Here is a 19,403-nt window from a genome sequence, read left to right on the forward strand (position 1 = left end):
GGAGATTTTAGATTTAACTCTTTTACCACTCCTGCCCAATTCTAAGTTAAGTAGCCTAACTTATTGATGGCATTCAACACTGGCTTTTTAAGGCCTATTAACGATTTTAAATTACTATCTTAAATTACCGTAGGTACCTTTAAATAAACCTAAGGTGTGTTAATTAAAACTTAAGTATAAAATCTCAGTTTTATAATAAGGTTTGCTGCGTAGTTATGGAAAGCTATTAAATTTGAGGCTGTGTCAAAGTCGATTCAAGCCACCAGATTTCTTTCCTTAGGCCTAACTGTCCATAAACATTTTCACCCCCATCAAAAAGACTGGGCCTAACAATTTTTACTTAACTTACTCTATGTTTAATCTATAAGCTATAATTGACATGGTACTTGCCATTGACTTAACTTGTATATCAAACGTAGGATATGCTTCTCCTACTGTAATCTTTCCATATAGATTCATGTACCGGTAATGTCATAGAGAGTAGGCCTACTCTAGTATACAAACTCTAAGGATGGATATATGTTTTGAATTTTTTAGGGAGTACTCACTCCTCCGAGAGCTATTAAGATGCTGGTTCGAGGGCTTGGCTCAAGCAACACTCAAGTACAGAAGAACTACTTTGCAGCCCTTGTAGCACTTCTGAAGTCACACAGCTCCTCACCGGAGTTCACTGTAGAATCTGTCCTGGATGCAATCACATCCGAACTTCATGCTACAGGGCACATAAAGAAAGGGGTAATTTCTCTACTTAAGTAACTGTTAAGTTATGAAAACCACTAGGCTCCATCCTGTGTCTTTACGTCAGCATCATTTAACACAACTGACATACAGACTCGGAATCGTGGATTTTTCTGGTTGCATCAATTGTTAGTGACATATCAGTATACACCACAAGGTTGGAAAGTAGGCGTGTTTAAATGGTACAAGCATGATAGATCCCATGCAAGACTTGACTAGCTATTTTGTGCCTGATCATGGTGTCTACTCTCCGGGAAATTCGGGAAAACCGGGAAACCTCCGGGAATTTTATCTTACCTTGAAATGTCCTGGAAAACTCCAGGAATCCACCCAAACCTCCGGGAATCCGTAGCCCAGTCATCGGAATCGTCGCCTAACCGAAACACTACCGCTTTTGTTGCCACGATCGCGGGAAACGATTATCGGTGTTGCCGAAACCGCAAGATATGCTCACGGGTATTGCCGCGATCGCGAGTGACGATTATCGGTGTCGCTGAAACCACGAGATATGCCTACGGGTGTTGCCGCGATCGCGGGAAACGATTATCGGTGTTGCCGAAACCGCAAGATATGCTCACGGGTATTGCCGCGATCGCGAGAGACGATTATCGGTGTCGCCGAAACCACGTGAGATGCCTACGGGCGTTTCCGCGATCGCGGGAAACGATTATCGGTGTTGCTAAAACCGCAAGATATGCTCACGAGTATTGCCACGATTGCGAGAGACGATTATCGGTGTCGACGAAACCACGTGAGATGCCTACGGGTGTTGCCGCGATCGCGGGAAACGATTATCGGTGTTGCCGAAACCGCAAGATATGCTCACGCGGGTATTGCCGCGATCGCGAGAGACGATTATCGGTGTCAACGAAACCACGTGAGATGCCTACGGGTGTTGCCGCGATCGCGGGAAACGATTATCGGTGTTGCCGAAACCGCAAGATATGCTCACGCGGGTATTGCCGCGATCGCGAGAGACGATTATCGGTGTTGCCGAAACCGCAAGATATGCTCACGCGGGTATTGCCGCGATCGCGAGAGACGATTATCGGTGTCGCCGAAACCACGTGAGATGCCTACGGGCGTTGCCGTGATCGCGGGAGACGATTATCGGTGTCGCCAAAACCGCAAGATATGCTCACGGATATTGCCGCGATCGCGAGAGACGATTATCGGTGTCGCCGAAACCACGTAAGATGCCTACGGGTGTTGCCGCGATCGCGGGAAACGATTATCGGTGTTGCTAAAACCGCAAGATATGCTCACGGGTATTGCCGCGATCGCGGGAGACGATTATCGGTATTGCCGAAACCGCAAGATATGCTCACAAGTATTGCCGCGATCGCGAGAGACGATTATCGGTGTCGCCGAAACCACGTGAGATGCCTACGGGCGTTGCCGTGATCGCGGGAGACGATTATCGGTGTCGCCAAAACCGCAAGATATGCTCACGGATATTGCCGCGATCGCGAGAGACGATTATCGGTGTCGCCGAAACCACGTAAGATGCCTACGGGTGTTGCCGCGATCGCGGGAAACGATTATCGGTGTTGCTAAAACCGCAAGATATGCTCACGGGTATTGCCGCGATCGCGGGAGACGATTATCGGTATTGCCGAAACCGCAAGATATGCTCACAAGTATTGCCGCGATCGCGAGAGATGATTATCGGTGTCGCCGAAAGTGCGAGATATGCCTACGGGAGTTGCCGTGATCGCGGGAGACGATTATCGGTGTCGCCAAAACCGCAAGATATGCTCACGGATATTGCCGCGATCGCGAGAGACGATTATCGGTGTCGCCGAAACCACGTAAGATGCCTACGGGTGTTGCCGCGATCGCGGGAAACGATTATCGGTGTTGCTAAAACCGCAAGATATGCTCACGGGTATTGCCGCGATCGCGGGAGACGATTATCGGTATTGCCGAAACCGCAAGATATGCTCACAAGTATTGCCGCGATCGCGAGAGATGATTATCGGTGTCGCCGAAAGTGCGAGATATGCCTACGGGAGTTGCCGCGATCGCGGGAAACGATTATCGGTGTTGCTAAAACCACAAGATATGCTCACCACGGGTATTGCCGCGGTCGCGAGAGACGATTATCGGTGTCGCCGAAACCACGAGATATGCCCACGGGTGTTGCCGCGATCACGGGAGACGATTATCGGTGTCGCCGAACCCGCGAGATTTCCTCACGGCTATTGCCGCGATCGCGGTAGACGATTATCGGTGTTGCCGAAACCGCAAGATATGCCTACGGGTATTGCCGCAATCGCGAGAGACGGTTATCGGTGTCGCCCAAACCGCAAAATATGCATAAGGGTGTTGCCGTGATCGTTGACGGTGTGACGTTTTGTCGCTGGTGTTGAAGATACTGCAAGATATGCTCACTGATATTCCCACAATCGCGGGAGATGATAACTGGTGTCGCCTTACCTACCAGTTATATTGTTTTATTATGTTGTATAAAATATTATTCTTTGGAAATGTTTTGTTTCAAATAATAATAATCATTATTATTAATAATAATAATAGCCTAATAATAATCATTTTCATTTATTAGCGGGTTGCGATTAGTTAAACGGGTTCCGATAGTAGCTCCTTAAAATTCAGGAATTTGTCTTGAATTCTCCTGGAAAACTCCTTGAATTTTTCAAACCAGGTTTAGTAGACACCATGCTGATGTCTTATGTCTTTACCGAACTCCTTCTGTAAATAACATTTTTCTACTCTAGGCCTACAAAGGGTACAACAATTAGCTGCTTAACTTACTGTGTAGTGTGGTGAAAATGTAGAGTAAATTTAAAATCTAAGTTGTAGTCATTTTTTGTGAAGTATAAAAAGTAAGAAATGCATTTATTCATCAAATATGATATTTAAACACCTTTTTTGGCACACTTCTTGCAGATAGATAAATGCAGATTTGGTTGGTTGTGTTTACTATTGATGTAATTTGGTATTTTTTCGTAGACTACAATAGACTAAAACCCATTGACATTTCTTGCCTTGTTAAATACCACAGCTATAGAGATTAGATATATGAATTAATTGTAATTGTGACTTGTTTCTTTACTTTTAAAGGAGGAACGAGAAATATTGTTGGGTAGAGTTTTATCATTTGGTGTTCTGGTACGCTCACAAATCATTCATCAAGCTTCTAAAGATGATCAAGCGACATTATTGAAACAATTCTTTCAAGATATGAAGGAGAAATCGTACTTGCCTCTACTTGGGGATCCATTCCTCATTGATTATCTAAAACAGGTATGTGTATTTTTAAGTTAGTAGTGATTAGTTAAAACTATGCTATTAAATAACAAATTTCTTATCTGGGATAATTTTAGGACCTTAATTTCACATGGTGTCTACTCTAAGGGAAAACCGGGAAACCTTTGGGAATTTATCATGAGACTATTCTTCAAAATATAGAAATTAGGAACGTTAATGATTCTCTGTGTTGGCAAAGGTGGTTTTTTGTACAAGGGTGGTCTAAAAGGTGAGTTAGTACATACCGTTCAACAGGGATTGTGTATTTTGTAAGTTCGAAAGACAATAAGCTGTATCTGAATAAAAGTCCTAAAAACTACTTTTATAACTTGCCATCTCCCAACTTGCTGCTTTACAGGATTATCTATGTGTGGGTATATAACAAAATGCTCATCCAAAATTTTATTTGGCCAAGAAATTTCTAAAAAGGTAAACAGAAGTTGGAAGCATAGCTACTTGCTTGGTCAAGTAAAATCACCAGGGCCCTGTTTCATAAAACTACTAGTCTAGTATTTACTAGTCCATGGACTAGTAATACTAGTGTATTTTACAAGTCTACGTTTCAAAAACTTACTAGTGTAAAATACTAGTTACTAGTGTAGGGACTAGTATTACTAGTGGTTTTTACTAGTGTAGACAGCAATGTGTTTCATAAAGTTTTACTCTTGTAAATTACACTAGTAAATACTTGCTATTTTCTACCAACCTCTCTTCACCCGTATCATTTGAAGTAGACTAGTATTTTTGGAAAGAGAGCTATTTCATTACTCACATCATTAAAAAAAATGAATTATTAAGTTCTTTTTGCAAGTGCGAATTGGCTCACGAATAGATCTGTGAGTGCTAAAATGACAATTATTAGATATAAATTACAATCAATAAATGTGGCGTGGTACAAAATGAGTGAAATTCAATTTTATAATGTATGTACAATCGCCCTATTAGAATAATTATGATTAAGTTATCAATTTCTGTGATTTTTTTGTCTAATTTTACTTGAGTTAAATTTCATGGTTATATCAACTATTTAGCTATCACAGAGAAAAAATTTTTAAGCTTTGATAGGAACCAAATTAAAACCGCATATCGTTTTGAATACAAAGATGTACAAAAATGTATTAATCAGATTATTTTACACCCAATTAAGGCTCTCGGTTTTATTTAAAGACATTTTAATAGGAAATAATAGTAAGGCAATTTTAAAAAGGAGTTGCATTGTATTTTTTGAGGTGCTTATTATTTGCTTCCGTAAATAGCTAAAACCCTGTGATATACTAACAATTTTGTAGACCTATATTTGATTTTTGGGCGTTGAACTTAACTGCTTATCATAAAAACATTACTTTCATTGGTCATTTTGGTATTCTGAATTTGTTATTCAAAGTAATAAAAAAATAGATGTTGATTAGAGCTGTTATTTTAATGTAAAAACATGTAAAAGTTTAATTAATGCAATAAAAAGTAGAGTGGCGCAGATTTGGACCAGGGACCGACCACATGACAAGCGAGAACTCTGCCTCTGAGCTAAGCCCTGCCGTAGCGCCTATGCCATGTTTTACTTTACTTGAAAACCTACTTCTCTATTGCTTGTAACGGCGTTGCAATTATTTGTTACATCAATAAACGTTTAGGCTTATTATTCATGGTTTGTAGACTCAAAATTAGAATATCACCAAATGGTTTTCAACCCAAATATTCTTATGCATTCGAATATTTGAAAACATAGGTTAGGGTACTTGAAAACGTTCCAAACAAAATGTCCTTAGACGATTTAATTACATTCAAAATTTGAGCCTTATTTTCTTTAATCATAGCAAGCTAAATTTTATATGTCAGAATAAAACAAAAACCATACAAATTGTGTGAATGCGGCAGCAACAGATCAACTTGTTTACCCAACTCTGTTGAGCGCCGCAACTAGGCCTACAACCGGCTACTACAATCACCGTGTTGATTGCAGCGACGCGACGCCGCGCCGCGCCGTCGGCGGGCTCATTGATGAACATAAATAATAGCGTTTTGATAAATAATATGTGATTGTTTTACTTATGTGTCTATATAGTTATTAATTTAAAGAAAACACTGCGTTTCTACAACTATTTACTTTTTGTATCAAATGAAAACAAAATTAAATCCCTTTATGAATGGTTTGAAAACCCGTGATTGAGGTTAGAAATTTGTTTTGAGAATTTACCTTGTAAAGTTGGTCACGTGACTAGTAGTTTTGGTCACGTGACTAGTAAAATACACTAGTATTTACTAGCGGTATAAAAACGTTTATGAAACACAAATTAGTAGGACAGGTAAATACGGGACTAGTAATTACTAGACTAGTATTTTTATGAAACAGGGCCCTGTTCAATCTTATTTTCTCCTTGTGTTACAAACTTAATCCAAAGGGTTGAATAAAAACAATATGTAAGGGTAACGTTTTTGCTGATTTACTCAGAACAATTGATTTTTTATTCTAGGTGGATCAAAAACTCTTTGTATCGACAGTTTGGCCGTTGCTGTCCCTAGAAGTGCGACCTGGGCCGGACCAGCCTCTATTGCTGTATCACTGTTTGCTTGTTTGTGAGGAGCGTTTTCCGTCCGTAGTCAACACAAAGTACCTCAACAAAACTCTGAACTCAGCCACTGTTCTCAGTCAAAAAACAGTTCATGGCTTATTGGAAGGGTTGAAGGTATGATCAATCAAATTATTTTTTCAAACTATTAATCAAACTATTATTCTCTTGAAAATATGTAAATTAATACATAAATCTTGTAATGCTATTAAACAGTTTGTGCTTATCCTTCTGGACTCATCTCATTTTGCATTTGAATTATTTATAGGACTAGTACCTTAGCAAAGTTTACTATGTCAAATATGGGCCCATCCTAAGCATTTGTTTGGTCCTAGCTCCTCCTAGATTTATGACGTTGTTTGTAAAAAAATTGATTAAAATCCCAACTTAACAATTGAAATAACTGAAAGAAGTTATTACCATAACTTAGGCTATAGGCCCAATCTTTTCCAAAACCAAATTGTTCAAGGTTTTTTTTCAAACTAACCTTGATTTATAAACAAGATGCCTATCGAATAAAATAAATTCTTCTTCTTTTTTCTAGAGCGAGTTCTGGCTGAAAAATTTAGACCACCCTGCATATCTGGACATTTTCAAGTATATTGTATCTTCTGGAGATATTTTGACCAGTTTTTGGGAAGAAATTGAGAAAGAACTCCTTGTAGAAACCGCATCAGGCTACAACAAGCCAATTGCAGCAATCAAGATTTTTAGTACATTGGTCGCTCAATTGCAAGATGCTTCTCAGGTAGGTCCAACTTGTTTTTTATTTTTATTTTGTATTTTTCTTCATCAATCGTAAGTTTTAACGTAAATTGTAAGAATCGTCCTACCTTAATCTTGGAATGATGACCTTTTGAGTGTCATAAATTGATAGCCTAATGATAATAGTAATCTGGTTGCTCTTAATTTGAACCAAGATTTGTTTCAAACTAAATTTATATATATATAAAAAAAAAAAACAATCCAGAGCAAGTGGCAATATTGTGAACACCAATGTCTCCTACAATTACAACAAAATATTCTTGGTCTGGCATCTTTGCAGACGTTTTCTGCTATACATACCGGTACAAAAAATATTTCTGACTGAAACTTATACCTCAGGCCAACTGTTGGCCCATCCTGGCCCAAATATCAGCAACTTGCAGTATCCTAGACTATTAAGTACTAATGCTACCACTCCGTGCACTTTGAATCATTCTGTCATAAAATAATTAGAAAACACCTCTGTACATACAAGGATATTAGTAAGAAAATCGAAACCAACTAGGCCTAAATTTATTGTTTGATTAACTGATGGTATGTTTCCCAAATACATTTCAATATCATTTCCTCATCCACCATTATTTTAAACAAAAATTTTTATAGGTTCTTCCCTTGTTGACACCCAAACTTCTGGGTTGGTTCATGAAAAAGTTCCGATCTACAGGATTGCGGTTGAAACACCTTCACAAGGTCATCAAAGATGCACTAAACAATCTCATGACCCTCTGCAGCAAGAGCAAGTCCTCCAAGACGTCGTACGCTGTTCTGAAGAAGGTCATATTCAACCCCGGAAGCCTTCTGTTTGACCAACTGTCAGGTTTGTCAATGCTATCTCATCATTCAAACATAATTTTTCTTCTATATCAGCGTAGCCACAGACCGGGTAAGTAGGGAATTATGCATGAACTATGTTGCGGGAATTATGTTGCGGGAATTATGTTGTAATGTGAAAAAAAGGAACCTTTCCGCGCGGAAATTTTAATATTTCTTGGGCTGCGGTCACAATTTTTAATGGTCACAGCAAAATGGGAAACATTGTGTCAACATTAAAATCATGATGTCTTCCTTCCATTCTTTAGTATCAGTTATTTACTTAAAAATGTAATGCTTACTTAAGCAAAAAAAAACATTGATTTTGGCAATTCTTTCAAATTTGAACTTGGTTAGAGAGTCTGCTGATCTTGTTCATTAAAAAGGATCCTCGGAGCATTACCATTTTATTATTCTACCATGGTCTACACTTTTTTGGGATGAGTTTATAAGATTGATGAGTAACAACAAAAGTAATAGGCCTATTGTGTAATATTGTAGTAAAATACAGAATGCAAAATAATGATAAATGAAAATAAATGGTATCAACAATAAAATATTTTATTTATAAATTTTAACTATTTTCTTCATCAATACATCACCTGGACAAAGTTTACAATTTAGAAAAATATAAAGTTGATGTCCTTGACTCCAGCTACACTAACTCCGCAATGCTTGAGTTGAAAACAGCAATTCTTGCTGTATAAAAATGTTTGTTTGGATTTATTTAATTATCTATAGTTATTGTTAATTTAACAGGTACAAAGGTTGTTGCACAGCTGGTTGGCCAGCTGAAGGAGAAACAAATACAGAAGTTGGTTGAGGTTTTGAGGGACGTGATCACAGGCTCGAGGATGGCTGTGGAGTATAAAGGGAAGGACGAGACTACAAGAGCATGGACCAACAAGGAAAAGCTGTATACTGTCCATCTTCTCTGTAGGTGAGTAATGCAGTGGTGTGAAAACTGAAAATAGGTTTTTGTTTCAAACAAGCAAAGTGTATAGGCTAAAAAATATTTTAACGTCGGAAGTAGGTAATTTATATCAGCTGATTTAAAAAAAACAAATTCTTTATTAGGCCTATTCTAAACTTTGGTACATTAGACGCTTTCTAAGCTAGCATGTTTGGAACTGTCTGATTACCAAAAATGCCGAACTAGTGATCGCTGTCTGAAATAATGCAATTGTAAGGATAGAAAAAAATCTAGAAAATAAGTATTAGGCTATTTTTTTTTTAGTATGACCAACCTCTTTAAATTGCCTGTGAACTTTTATTCATTGTAGAAGACAACCCTCAGACTAATGTCAGATTATTGAATGTAGGATTAGAGGGGTGTTTATTCCTAATTACTCCTATTATAACTGTTCAAAACTTTTGTAAGTCTCAGCATCTTGTAAAATAGCATCACTTATTGTGTTGAGAGCAGGTATTGAACATTTAAATAATCTCTTTTATTATTCTATTTCACTAACACGTTCGCTGCTTCGGACGATCCGGAATGTCAGCCGGGCCATGGCGCCGGGAGCTAGGAACGTTCCGGAACGTTACCGTTCATCGTTGCTTAACGTTTCCATGGATCAGATAGCTCGTCACGAGCGTCCTATATTTCTTTGCAGCTCGTGGGGACGTACTTTTCTGACGATAAAAAATATATTTTCCCAAAATCACCTCCAAGGGTCGTTTAGAACAGGGCTTTGTTCCACCTCTTTCCTGCTAGATAGCGACACTACTTTACCTACTGCAACCTGGGTAGTACTGCACTGCTATCTATCAGAATCACTTAGTACTATGTCCAAAGCCAGTATTATTGCAGAAAATTGCCATCCAGTATAACTACTGTTGTTTTTACTGTAATTTAGTGTATCGGCGGCAATGTTACGCAGTGGCGAGCGTTAGTTCAGCTCCTGGCTCCGTCCCGGCATCTAGCGGTCACCAGCGAACCAAAATTATCAGGTTAAATTTTTTCTAGCCACCAAAAATGTCATTGTATTTTTTCTGACTTGTACCTTATACAATCAAATTTCAGACAACTCAGTAGGCTACATAGCATTTGTATTATAACTTTGCTGATAATTTTTGTTTGATCTTTAGACTTATTTACAACCCATCAATGCAGAATAATCTTGCTTGGAGACTGGAACAGCTGACATTCTTGTTTGACATGGGTTTCTTCCCAACATTCAATATTGGTGTGGAATTAGCTGGTGAGTTTACCCTGTGAATATGTAAAATAATAGTTATCCATATTTTACTGGCAAAGGTAGGCTAAACAAACAGGATATTTAAAGGTTGATTTTATGTGTTATTGAATCAGGTTTCGGTTCTCACTGTATTTATTTTGTGTGTTTTCTATGTCAGTTTTTACGTTGAAACGGTCCAAACCCTGGTCTTACTACTATTTCCCTAACACCATCTTTTTGGATTAGATAGCATCATTAATTTATAGCCCAATGATATAATGGCATCTGAGTCTAGAGACGATATTGCTTCGAATGGAACCAGCGACCTTCAGATTTTAAGGCAAGAACTATAACCAGTCAAATGCCTAGATTTCAAATCTTTTTTCTTAGAATTACAAATTTTTGTCTGATTTAGTACATTTGTTGATTAATTATACTTATGAATACACGTACACAATATACACTTTGGTTATTTAAGTCACCAGTGATATATGTGTTGTACAGAAAAAAAAGATTAATTTGAACTATTTAATTCTGTGTGTTTCTTTGCACTACCTTCAAATTTTTTTGCACAACTTTTTATTAAACCATACCTTAATTTTTACATTATACCTTTAAAATAAAACGTAATATATTTGGCAATCTATTTTGCCATTGCTAGACTGACTGAGGAGATATTATTTGCATTCTTGTACAACCATACTAAATTTGAAATTATTTTTCAGGCTCCATAAGAGAAAGCTTCTTCAACAGCTTCAACCAGAAATGTTCAAACATTGACGACTTCCAACAGATTTTATCTGGAGTTGTAGAACACATCAACAAACGTCTCAGCAAAGGAGATCAGCTTAGGATAAAAGTCCCGGCTGAGGTATTGTTGGTTCTGATTTGATTTGCTGTAAAATACCTCTGCAGCTTTTGGCAAATTATAATATAGGCTAACAACATTACACACATATATATTTTTCCTACAGTCACCCGACAAAGTTTGCTTCCTTGTACTGTTTATAGTACAGAAAGCTGCTAATTGCTGCATATTTATACTTTGCCGTACGGTTTATACTTTGTCGTACGGTTTATACTTTGCCGAACATCAGGATTCCAACGAAACAACACAAAAAAGCGTGGTTCTATTATGCACGTAATCCGTGCACGCTTGGAAATAGGTTGGCAACACTTAAAGATAATAATACTATGAGCAGCTGATTGACTATTATAACTACGATTTAACTTGTCATTTCGTGTTTATAGTTTCGGTATTTCTGAACTTTCTGGACTTTTCTTTTAAACGTTTTTAAAACATTCCTACGATCTTAATAAACAAGAAAATACCTTTGAAGCATTTTTTTTGGCGAGGAAACCATTTCAAATTACAAAAACATACGGAACTATATTCTCAAAACGCGGAGCACATTTCTTGCCGAGGAAAAATAGCGGAGTGATACGGACCGCGGGTACTACTTTCTCTAGGGCACCATTTGTGTTGCCAGCTGAACCTCTAGTCACCACTAGTTACACAAATAACTATTTCCTACAGTCACCCGAGAAAGTTGGCTTCCCTGTACTGTTTATAGTACAGAAAGCTGCTAATTGCTGCATATTTATACTTTGCCGTACGGTTTATACTTTGCCGTATGGTTTATACTTTGCCGCACATCAGGATTCCAACCAAACAACACAAAACAGCGTGGTTTTATTATGCACGTAATCCGTGTACGCTTGGAAATAGGTTGGCAACACTTAAAGATAATAATACTAACATCAGCTGACTGACTAACCTTTCATTTCGCGTTTATAGTTGTTGTCCTATTTTCGTTCAACGCTTGGTTAGTCTTAGAACATAACCTATTTCATCCTATTTAAAAATATAATTAAGTGAAAAGCGGTATTAACATGAACGAACAAAGTGAAAGTGATACGGAATATATTTTTGGCACACCGGAAGAAATAGCAGAAACTGCTAAGAACGTAAGTTTGAATTTGTTACCTGACAAATCAAAAAAAAGGTACGAAAAAGCCTATGACCAGTTTTCATCATGGTGCGCCGGTAAGAAAGTACCGGTAACAAAAGTATCAGAAAATGTATTATTGGCATATTTTGCAGAACAATCAAAAGTGATTAAGTCTTCAACTATTTGGAGCATTTATTCTATGCTCAAGAAAACAATCCAAGTTAAACATGATGTAAACATAAGCAACTACAAAAAACTTATAGCCTTTTTGAAAAAACTGTCTGTAGGCTATGAGCCTAAAAAGTCAATGACGTTGTCAAAAGATGAGGTTGAAACCTTTATTAAAACTGCTCCTGATGAAACTTGCTTATTGAAGAAGGTAGTTTTAATACTAGGAATAGCTGGAGCATGTCGGCGAGACGAGCTCGTTAAAATGTCGGTAGATGACATAGATGATAAAGGTTCAATTTTAATAGTTAAAATACCAGACTCAAAAACCAACAGAAGCCGCGTCTTCACTGTAACGGACGACGATACGGACTGACACTGGACACTGTTTTAGACGCACTTCAGCAACATTGTTAGTTGAAGCAGGAGGAAACATGACACAGTTAAAGCGTCACGGAGGCTGGAAAAGCTCAACAGTAGCCGAAGGCTACATCGACGATTCTATTAGCGGAAAGATTGCAACTGGACAACTGATTTTAGGAAAGAAACAGTCACCAGAAAATGCACCTGTACTAGGCCTACAACAGACTAATCAACTCGAAGAACATTCCGAAGTGTCCTCTGCATCGGGATTAGTTTTGTCGGGCAAATTTGAAAACTGTACATTCAACATTAACATCACAAACAATAAATAAATTGAGTTCACATTTTCATTAGGGCCTAACTTATGTTTGTTAAATTCCAAGTTCTGATTTTTATTTGTCAACATACTAAGAATTTCATTCCAGTTTTCATTAGTTATTGTTAATTTGCTTGTTGTTGGTTTGAAAAGTGTTAAAACTGTTTAATAAAAATTACCTGTTTACTTAGGCCTACTTGTTTATTCTGTTTATAAGTTAAGTTTAGGCCTACTGATTATTGCCGTTTTGGCTTCTGATTTGGCTATAATGAAGGTTTACTAATCAAAATAAAATAAGGTAGTTCTGTTCATAAAATAAAACTATAAATGCCTCAAATTCAATTTTATATTTTTTATTATAAATTAAACTAGCCTAACTTATAATAGCCTAACTTATAATAGCCTAACCAAACTTGCTGACAATGTAAAAATCGAATGAAGGTTTAATTAATCGAAAAAATAGTTAACTTATGTTTATAAAATAAAACTATAAATGGCTCTAAATCATTTTTATAATGTTTTAATTATAACATCAAACTGTCATAACTTAGCCAAACTTGCTGATAACAAAAAATCTTAGACAAAAAGAAAGTGCAACTGAGAGGATTCGAACCCGGTCCTACAGATTGCCAGCTCAACACGCTAACCAGTAGACCACCGAATCACTTGGTCTCTTACTGAATCGTTGCGGTAATGATCTTCCCTCAAGGCCAAGCCAATCAAAATACTGCATTCGTCCTATACGCCAGGAACTCCAATTGAAATAAAAATTATGCTTCCCATCCCGCATATACGACGTGTACTCAACACTTAATGATACTACGACTACAATCAGCTGGTGCAGTTTTTACTAATCCGTTCAACGCTTGGGTTTAACCTAACCTAAAAACGTGTTGAATATTGTTTGAAAGGCTAATTATTTAAGTTATAGGTATGCTTTATAGTGACTGTAGGAAAAAATATAATGTGTAACACGAGTGAAAAAGGCCTTTGCTGCACTCGAGATCATTCCATCGCGAGATCATTTCATTCATTTCATTTCGAGATCATTTCATTGTAAACATTGCTCTCGTGTGCAGCAAAGTGCCACTTTCACCACTAGTTACACAAATAACTATTCATTACAAATGATTTGATGGAATAATTCCCACAATTCTTTAATAAAAAAAAAAAAATCATTATTTCAAGTTGATGCCCTTAACGTTCTTCCATTTATTTAATAATACTAATTGATAGAAACTACATCTGTGCTGTCTCATAATGTTCTTTATTTAATTAAAAGAGCCGTTAATAGTAAGAAAGTATAAAATTGCAGTTTTGAAGGTTCAAGACAGTTGAGGAATTTCAAAGTGTGTGAATAAAAAGATTTAATTTTAAATTTGGTCATAAAAAATAACAAATATTTAAACTTTATATGTACCGGTACTAAATATTACATTACATTTTAAAATGACTAACTAGTACAGTAACTATAATAAGTAAGACTGCTGAGGAAAATTAAAAATAAAACACAATATTAACCTGGAGGAATTAGTGTAAATCCCAAAATTTGTGATTTTTGATTAACAAAACTTAAGCAAGATTGAGACTGATAAGTACAGTTTTCCTTGATTGAAAACATTTGTTTCAGGTTTTACCAGCATGGAACAAAATGTACTCAGTCGCCAAACAACTTGAAAGCAAAAAACACAAGAAAGATAAGTTGTGGCTACCAAAGGTGTTTCAAACTATGTTCTTCCACATCGGGCTTCATCTGTTTAAAGAGGCTTCATTTGCTAAGGACGTTCTTGAGGTAAATACATTGTTGTTGCCAGAGAGTTTAGCGGTGGGGCACACGGAAGATTTCTCAGGTGCCGTTTGACGTCACTAACTGCTGCGTCTGAAGAAACAGACAATTTTATAATTTTTCTATTATTAAATTAAACTGTCATAACCTAACCAAACTAACCAAACGTGCTGATAATGAAAAAATCGAATGAAGTTTTACTAATCTAAAAAATAGTTTTGTTCATAAAATAAAATTATAAATGCCTAAAATCCAATTTTATAATTTTTTAATTATAAAATTAAACTGTCATAACCTAACCAAACCAACCAAACTTGCTGATATGAAAAAAATTGTTGACAAAAAGTTAGTGCTACCAGCGGGATTCGAACCCGGTACATTCGGATTATCAGCCCGTCACGCTATCCACTACACCACCGAGGCCGATGGCTCAAAACCGTATCATTGCGGTAATGGTGTTCCCTCAAAGTGACGTCAGCAGTTAGTGACGTCAAACGGCACCTGAGAAATCTTCCGTTTGCCGTTTTGGAGAGATTAGATGTTGAACACCTGTGCTGTAGACCTGTGTTAAGCCTGGACTGATTAAAACCAATAATTGATAAAACTTGATGTCATCATAAGAATAAAATCTTTGCCAACTTTACTAACTTGTTCCTGTGAAATATATTGCAATATAATTACTAAGAGTGTCGGTGAGACTGATTGTACAATGTTTTGACTTAGGATTTTATATTGATTATACATTTTTGAACTAATTTCTTGTAAAACATTTGGTTGCCCAATTTTCTAGTTGTTACATGTACTGGTGAATTTTTGTTTTACATTCTTAGTTGATGATGCCATTCTGTAAGTGAGGTATTTACTGCATAATATGAAATTTACAGTGAAAGCTTTCTTATTGGTGGCCCTTATGTCCTTATTGGTGGTAATTCAATTTTTTCTCTTGTAAATTTATATTTTAAGTTTTACCATGGATAAAATATACACCCTTAGTAGATTTCTCATCCTTATCGATCAGCTGAAGACAATTTTGTTGTTAGGTCTGTCCGGTGTACTGTAGAGGTTGTGTTTTGTTTACAATTTGTTTCTTGTTATTTCAGTACCGTAATTTAAAACCTCGTTTAACCAAATAAAACAATCTAATCATAAATAATAACTTGTCCCCTAGTTAAATAGCCAAACAGTAAAGCACAAATCATTAAATTAACCCTAAAATAAAAGAAACAAAATTTTGTCGAGAGATCAGTGTCACCGGACGTGAACTAGACACGATAAACAAGCTTCCAAATGTACAATAGGATGAGAAGTCTACTTCTGGTTAGTCTATGGTTTTACTATTGACTATTGGATAATGGATACCCTACTGAAGTAGATATCCCCATCCTATATAGATCAGCTGTTGCCATTTTTTTAATAAAAATGAACCTAGTTGAGAGATCTAGTTATAGAATGTGTTAGTGTTTGAAATTCTAGTGTCTACCTTATTTTGTTTTGCTTACATAGTTTATGGGTCATAAGTGTTGCTATAGCTCACATAAGTCGTTCTAATCTATCAGTTTGATTGGTTAAAACTTTGTGTAATCAACAAAAAACAGTTATTTACATGAGCACAATTATTGGTGGCTCACATAAACTACAACGGTTTTGATTAAAAAACTGGTGAAATGTGCACTGCATATCAATTAGCTTTTTTCACAATACCTTGTCATTTACCTAGGGTTCAAGTTACAAGAATATTTAAGAAAATATAGCTTACTCTGAGAATAAATTACAACAGCAATCATAAGTCTCATTGAATATTAAACAACGGCTAAATTAAATATTCAAAGATAAATTGATGGCTGTAACTGATACTTATGATGGATGATGTTGCAGGAGTTGCACAGTGTGTATGCCCGTGTGGACAAGACATCCCAGACTGAAGAAGAACCTCACTGGACAGAGGTGGTGATGGAGATGTTTCTGTCGCTTTTGTCTCGTAACAGCCATCGACATTTGCTGTCCTGTATCTTCTCCACATTCTGTCACATCATGACTCCGCAGAACATCCATCAGATACTGCAGGTGACACTTCACATAGTTTACAGGATTGTCTGCAAAGTTATCTGTAATATTTCAAGATAAGGCCTATCTGCTGCCATTATAGTTGTAAAGTTGTCTGGGTCTTATTATGGCATGCAATTACTCTTTTGTACTTTTTAGCCATTGGTAAACTTTAAAGCTCACTCTACATTTTACAGTTTCCAAATATGGACAGCCACTTGTCACATTTTCGTTTGACTCTCAGCTGTACAATCATTGACATAATTAACAAGTGCATCTATGCTTTCATCTGGAATATTGCGTTACAAAACTTACTTTATGTTTTCCAATTTACCTCTCAAGTATTGTTTTCTGGTATCGATAAAAGTAATGTTTTTGTATAGACAGGATAGTATTACCGCTAGTAAACAAGTTTGTCTAACCTTTTATTTATTTATCTGATAAAAAATTAGGGCATTTGCCAGGAATTATTAAGGAAATTTGAAATTTACAGGAAAGCAGGCTTACCTTTAAATAAGTCCATAGAGACACATAAAACATCACAAAAGTGGACTTTGATTTATTTACATTTCCAACTATTTTCATGATAATGATCTTCTGGCCTGGTATGGTCGTACGCAATGGTTATGAATGGTTCCTTTGCAATATTGTCATTCATACTGTGCTACTTAATTTATAGCTGCGTTCACACAAAGCCAGTCATCAGGCAGTTTACCTGCCTCAGTTAAATCAAAATACAAAAGGCAAGTAACCTGACTACCTACTGGCCTCGTTTTAACGCAGCTTAAAGAGAGCACTAATCTATGATAGTTATAAAACTTACCAAAGTCAACTTCGGCCCAATTCAGAGGTTGTTCTGGAAATTCTATGTGTTTAAACATTTAACTAATACATTATCTATTGCAGGTTCTGGACCCGGCCAACAACACCAACCCACTGTTGGACCAGCTCGATTCAGATTCAGAAAGTAGTGGGGAGGAAGAAGAAAGTGGGGAAGAAGAAGTGGATGATAAGGAGGAGGAGGAGAGCTCTGATGATGGGATGACTGATGGTGATGATGATATGGAGGAAGACATGGAGGAAAAAGTTAACGACAAACTGAGAAGGGCTGTGATAGAGGCTTTGGGTGACACTGGGGCAATGACTGATACGGTGGGTATTTTGCTACTATTTTTGTGAATAACTATTAACCCTTCGAGTGTTAAGCGTCGCAAAAGCGAAGCACAACACACCCGCTGTGGTGTTATGCGTCGCTTTTGTGACTCACAACCATCGTTTACGGCAAAGGCTCTAGAACTGAATGAATCAGATTGAACTGGATCGAGATTGGTATCGTTGTTTTTGGCAGATTCTAAGCTTTACCCTGATGTCTGTTTCTAGACGCTTTTTATTTTAGTTCCGATTATATTGTAGCAGACAGATGAAGTGCGTATTTGTAAACAACTTGGTTAACCTCACATCGATGACTGATGTGTTTGATTAGGTTTATCATTTTTTTAGTGTTAAAAATAAAAAGTAGTGATATACGTGGTGCATTATAAGAAGATTAAAGTAATTTTGAAGGGCTGGTTGATGATCCTGAAGAAGTAGGTAGTGATATTGATGTAAATTATCCGCCAGATTCGTAACTATAGTTAGGCTATGCATTCTTAGCTATCGCTAAATGTACGAAATCTGTTTTTCACCCATAACTTATTTATTTGCAAATTTACTTCCTTATATTATTATATTTTGGAATCCTCGTAAAATTTAGAACAAAGTGGCTAGTTTAAAATACTTGTAAAACTATAAATTATAAAAATTTATTGAGCGCAATAAATGGGCCAACATTAAAACCAATACAATGGACACTTGGAGGGTTAATGGTCTAGTGTGACCCTCAGAACAAATTATCATATTTTCATGTTGATATTTTTATCCGTTGTGTCATGTCTATTTTTCACTTAAAGCATCCCTTATACATTTTCAGGAGTCTGTGGACTTGGACAACATGGACGAAAATGAAGCCAAGAGAGTTGATAGAGCTCTAAGCGCAGCTTTTCAAGCGTTCAAGCCATCTAAGAAGAAGAAAGAGTCCTCACATATTAAGGCTTTGGCCCACTTCAGATCAAGGTAATACTGTGAACAGTGTGAACTCAATGAAAAAGGTACCACAATAATTATACTATTATGTATCAATACTGTTACCATAGGCCTATAGTTAAGGGTCCACAAAGTTATCATGTTCATGTTAGGCTATTATCCTTTTACAATTCTGTGATGTTTGGTTTCAGAGTGTTAGACTTGATAGAGATTTGGATGTTGAGGGTAGAGAAGCCTCCCCTGGACCTGACAGTGGATGTGTTACTGAGGCTGATGTCACTGTTGGAACACTCACTGGTGGACAAACATCAGTCTCAGCTGGAGACTAGAGTCAGGTTGGTACAGCTAGACCTTATTAACAGT

At 36.9% G+C, this 19,403-nt stretch overlaps 1 protein-coding gene across 1 annotated transcript in view; it reads left to right on the forward strand.

The window, feature by feature from the left end:
* LOC128992508 (myb-binding protein 1A-like) overlaps positions 1-19,403 on the forward strand; it is a 29,108-nt gene that overhangs the window by 2,543 nt on the left and 7,162 nt on the right. Inside the window, exons 2-14 of the mRNA XM_054416113.1 lie at positions 538-735; positions 3,823-4,005; positions 6,480-6,692; positions 7,120-7,323; positions 7,944-8,157; positions 8,910-9,090; positions 10,242-10,354; positions 11,056-11,201; positions 14,760-14,921; positions 16,791-16,979; positions 17,865-18,110; positions 18,928-19,070; positions 19,232-19,375. Of these exons, the coding sequence (XP_054272088.1) occupies positions 538-735; positions 3,823-4,005; positions 6,480-6,692; positions 7,120-7,323; positions 7,944-8,157; positions 8,910-9,090; positions 10,242-10,354; positions 11,056-11,201; positions 14,760-14,921; positions 16,791-16,979; positions 17,865-18,110; positions 18,928-19,070; positions 19,232-19,375 (2,336 nt within the window). The remainder of the gene's footprint in view (positions 1-537; positions 736-3,822; positions 4,006-6,479; positions 6,693-7,119; positions 7,324-7,943; positions 8,158-8,909; positions 9,091-10,241; positions 10,355-11,055; positions 11,202-14,759; positions 14,922-16,790; positions 16,980-17,864; positions 18,111-18,927; positions 19,071-19,231; positions 19,376-19,403) is intronic.

Source organism: Macrosteles quadrilineatus, unplaced genomic scaffold, assembly GCF_028750875.1.
Source record: "Macrosteles quadrilineatus isolate MER2022 unplaced genomic scaffold, UCM_ALF_1.0 Scaffold_4__1_contigs__length_99947679, whole genome shotgun sequence".
Taxonomy (NCBI): Eukaryota; Metazoa; Arthropoda; class Insecta; order Hemiptera; family Cicadellidae; genus Macrosteles; species Macrosteles quadrilineatus.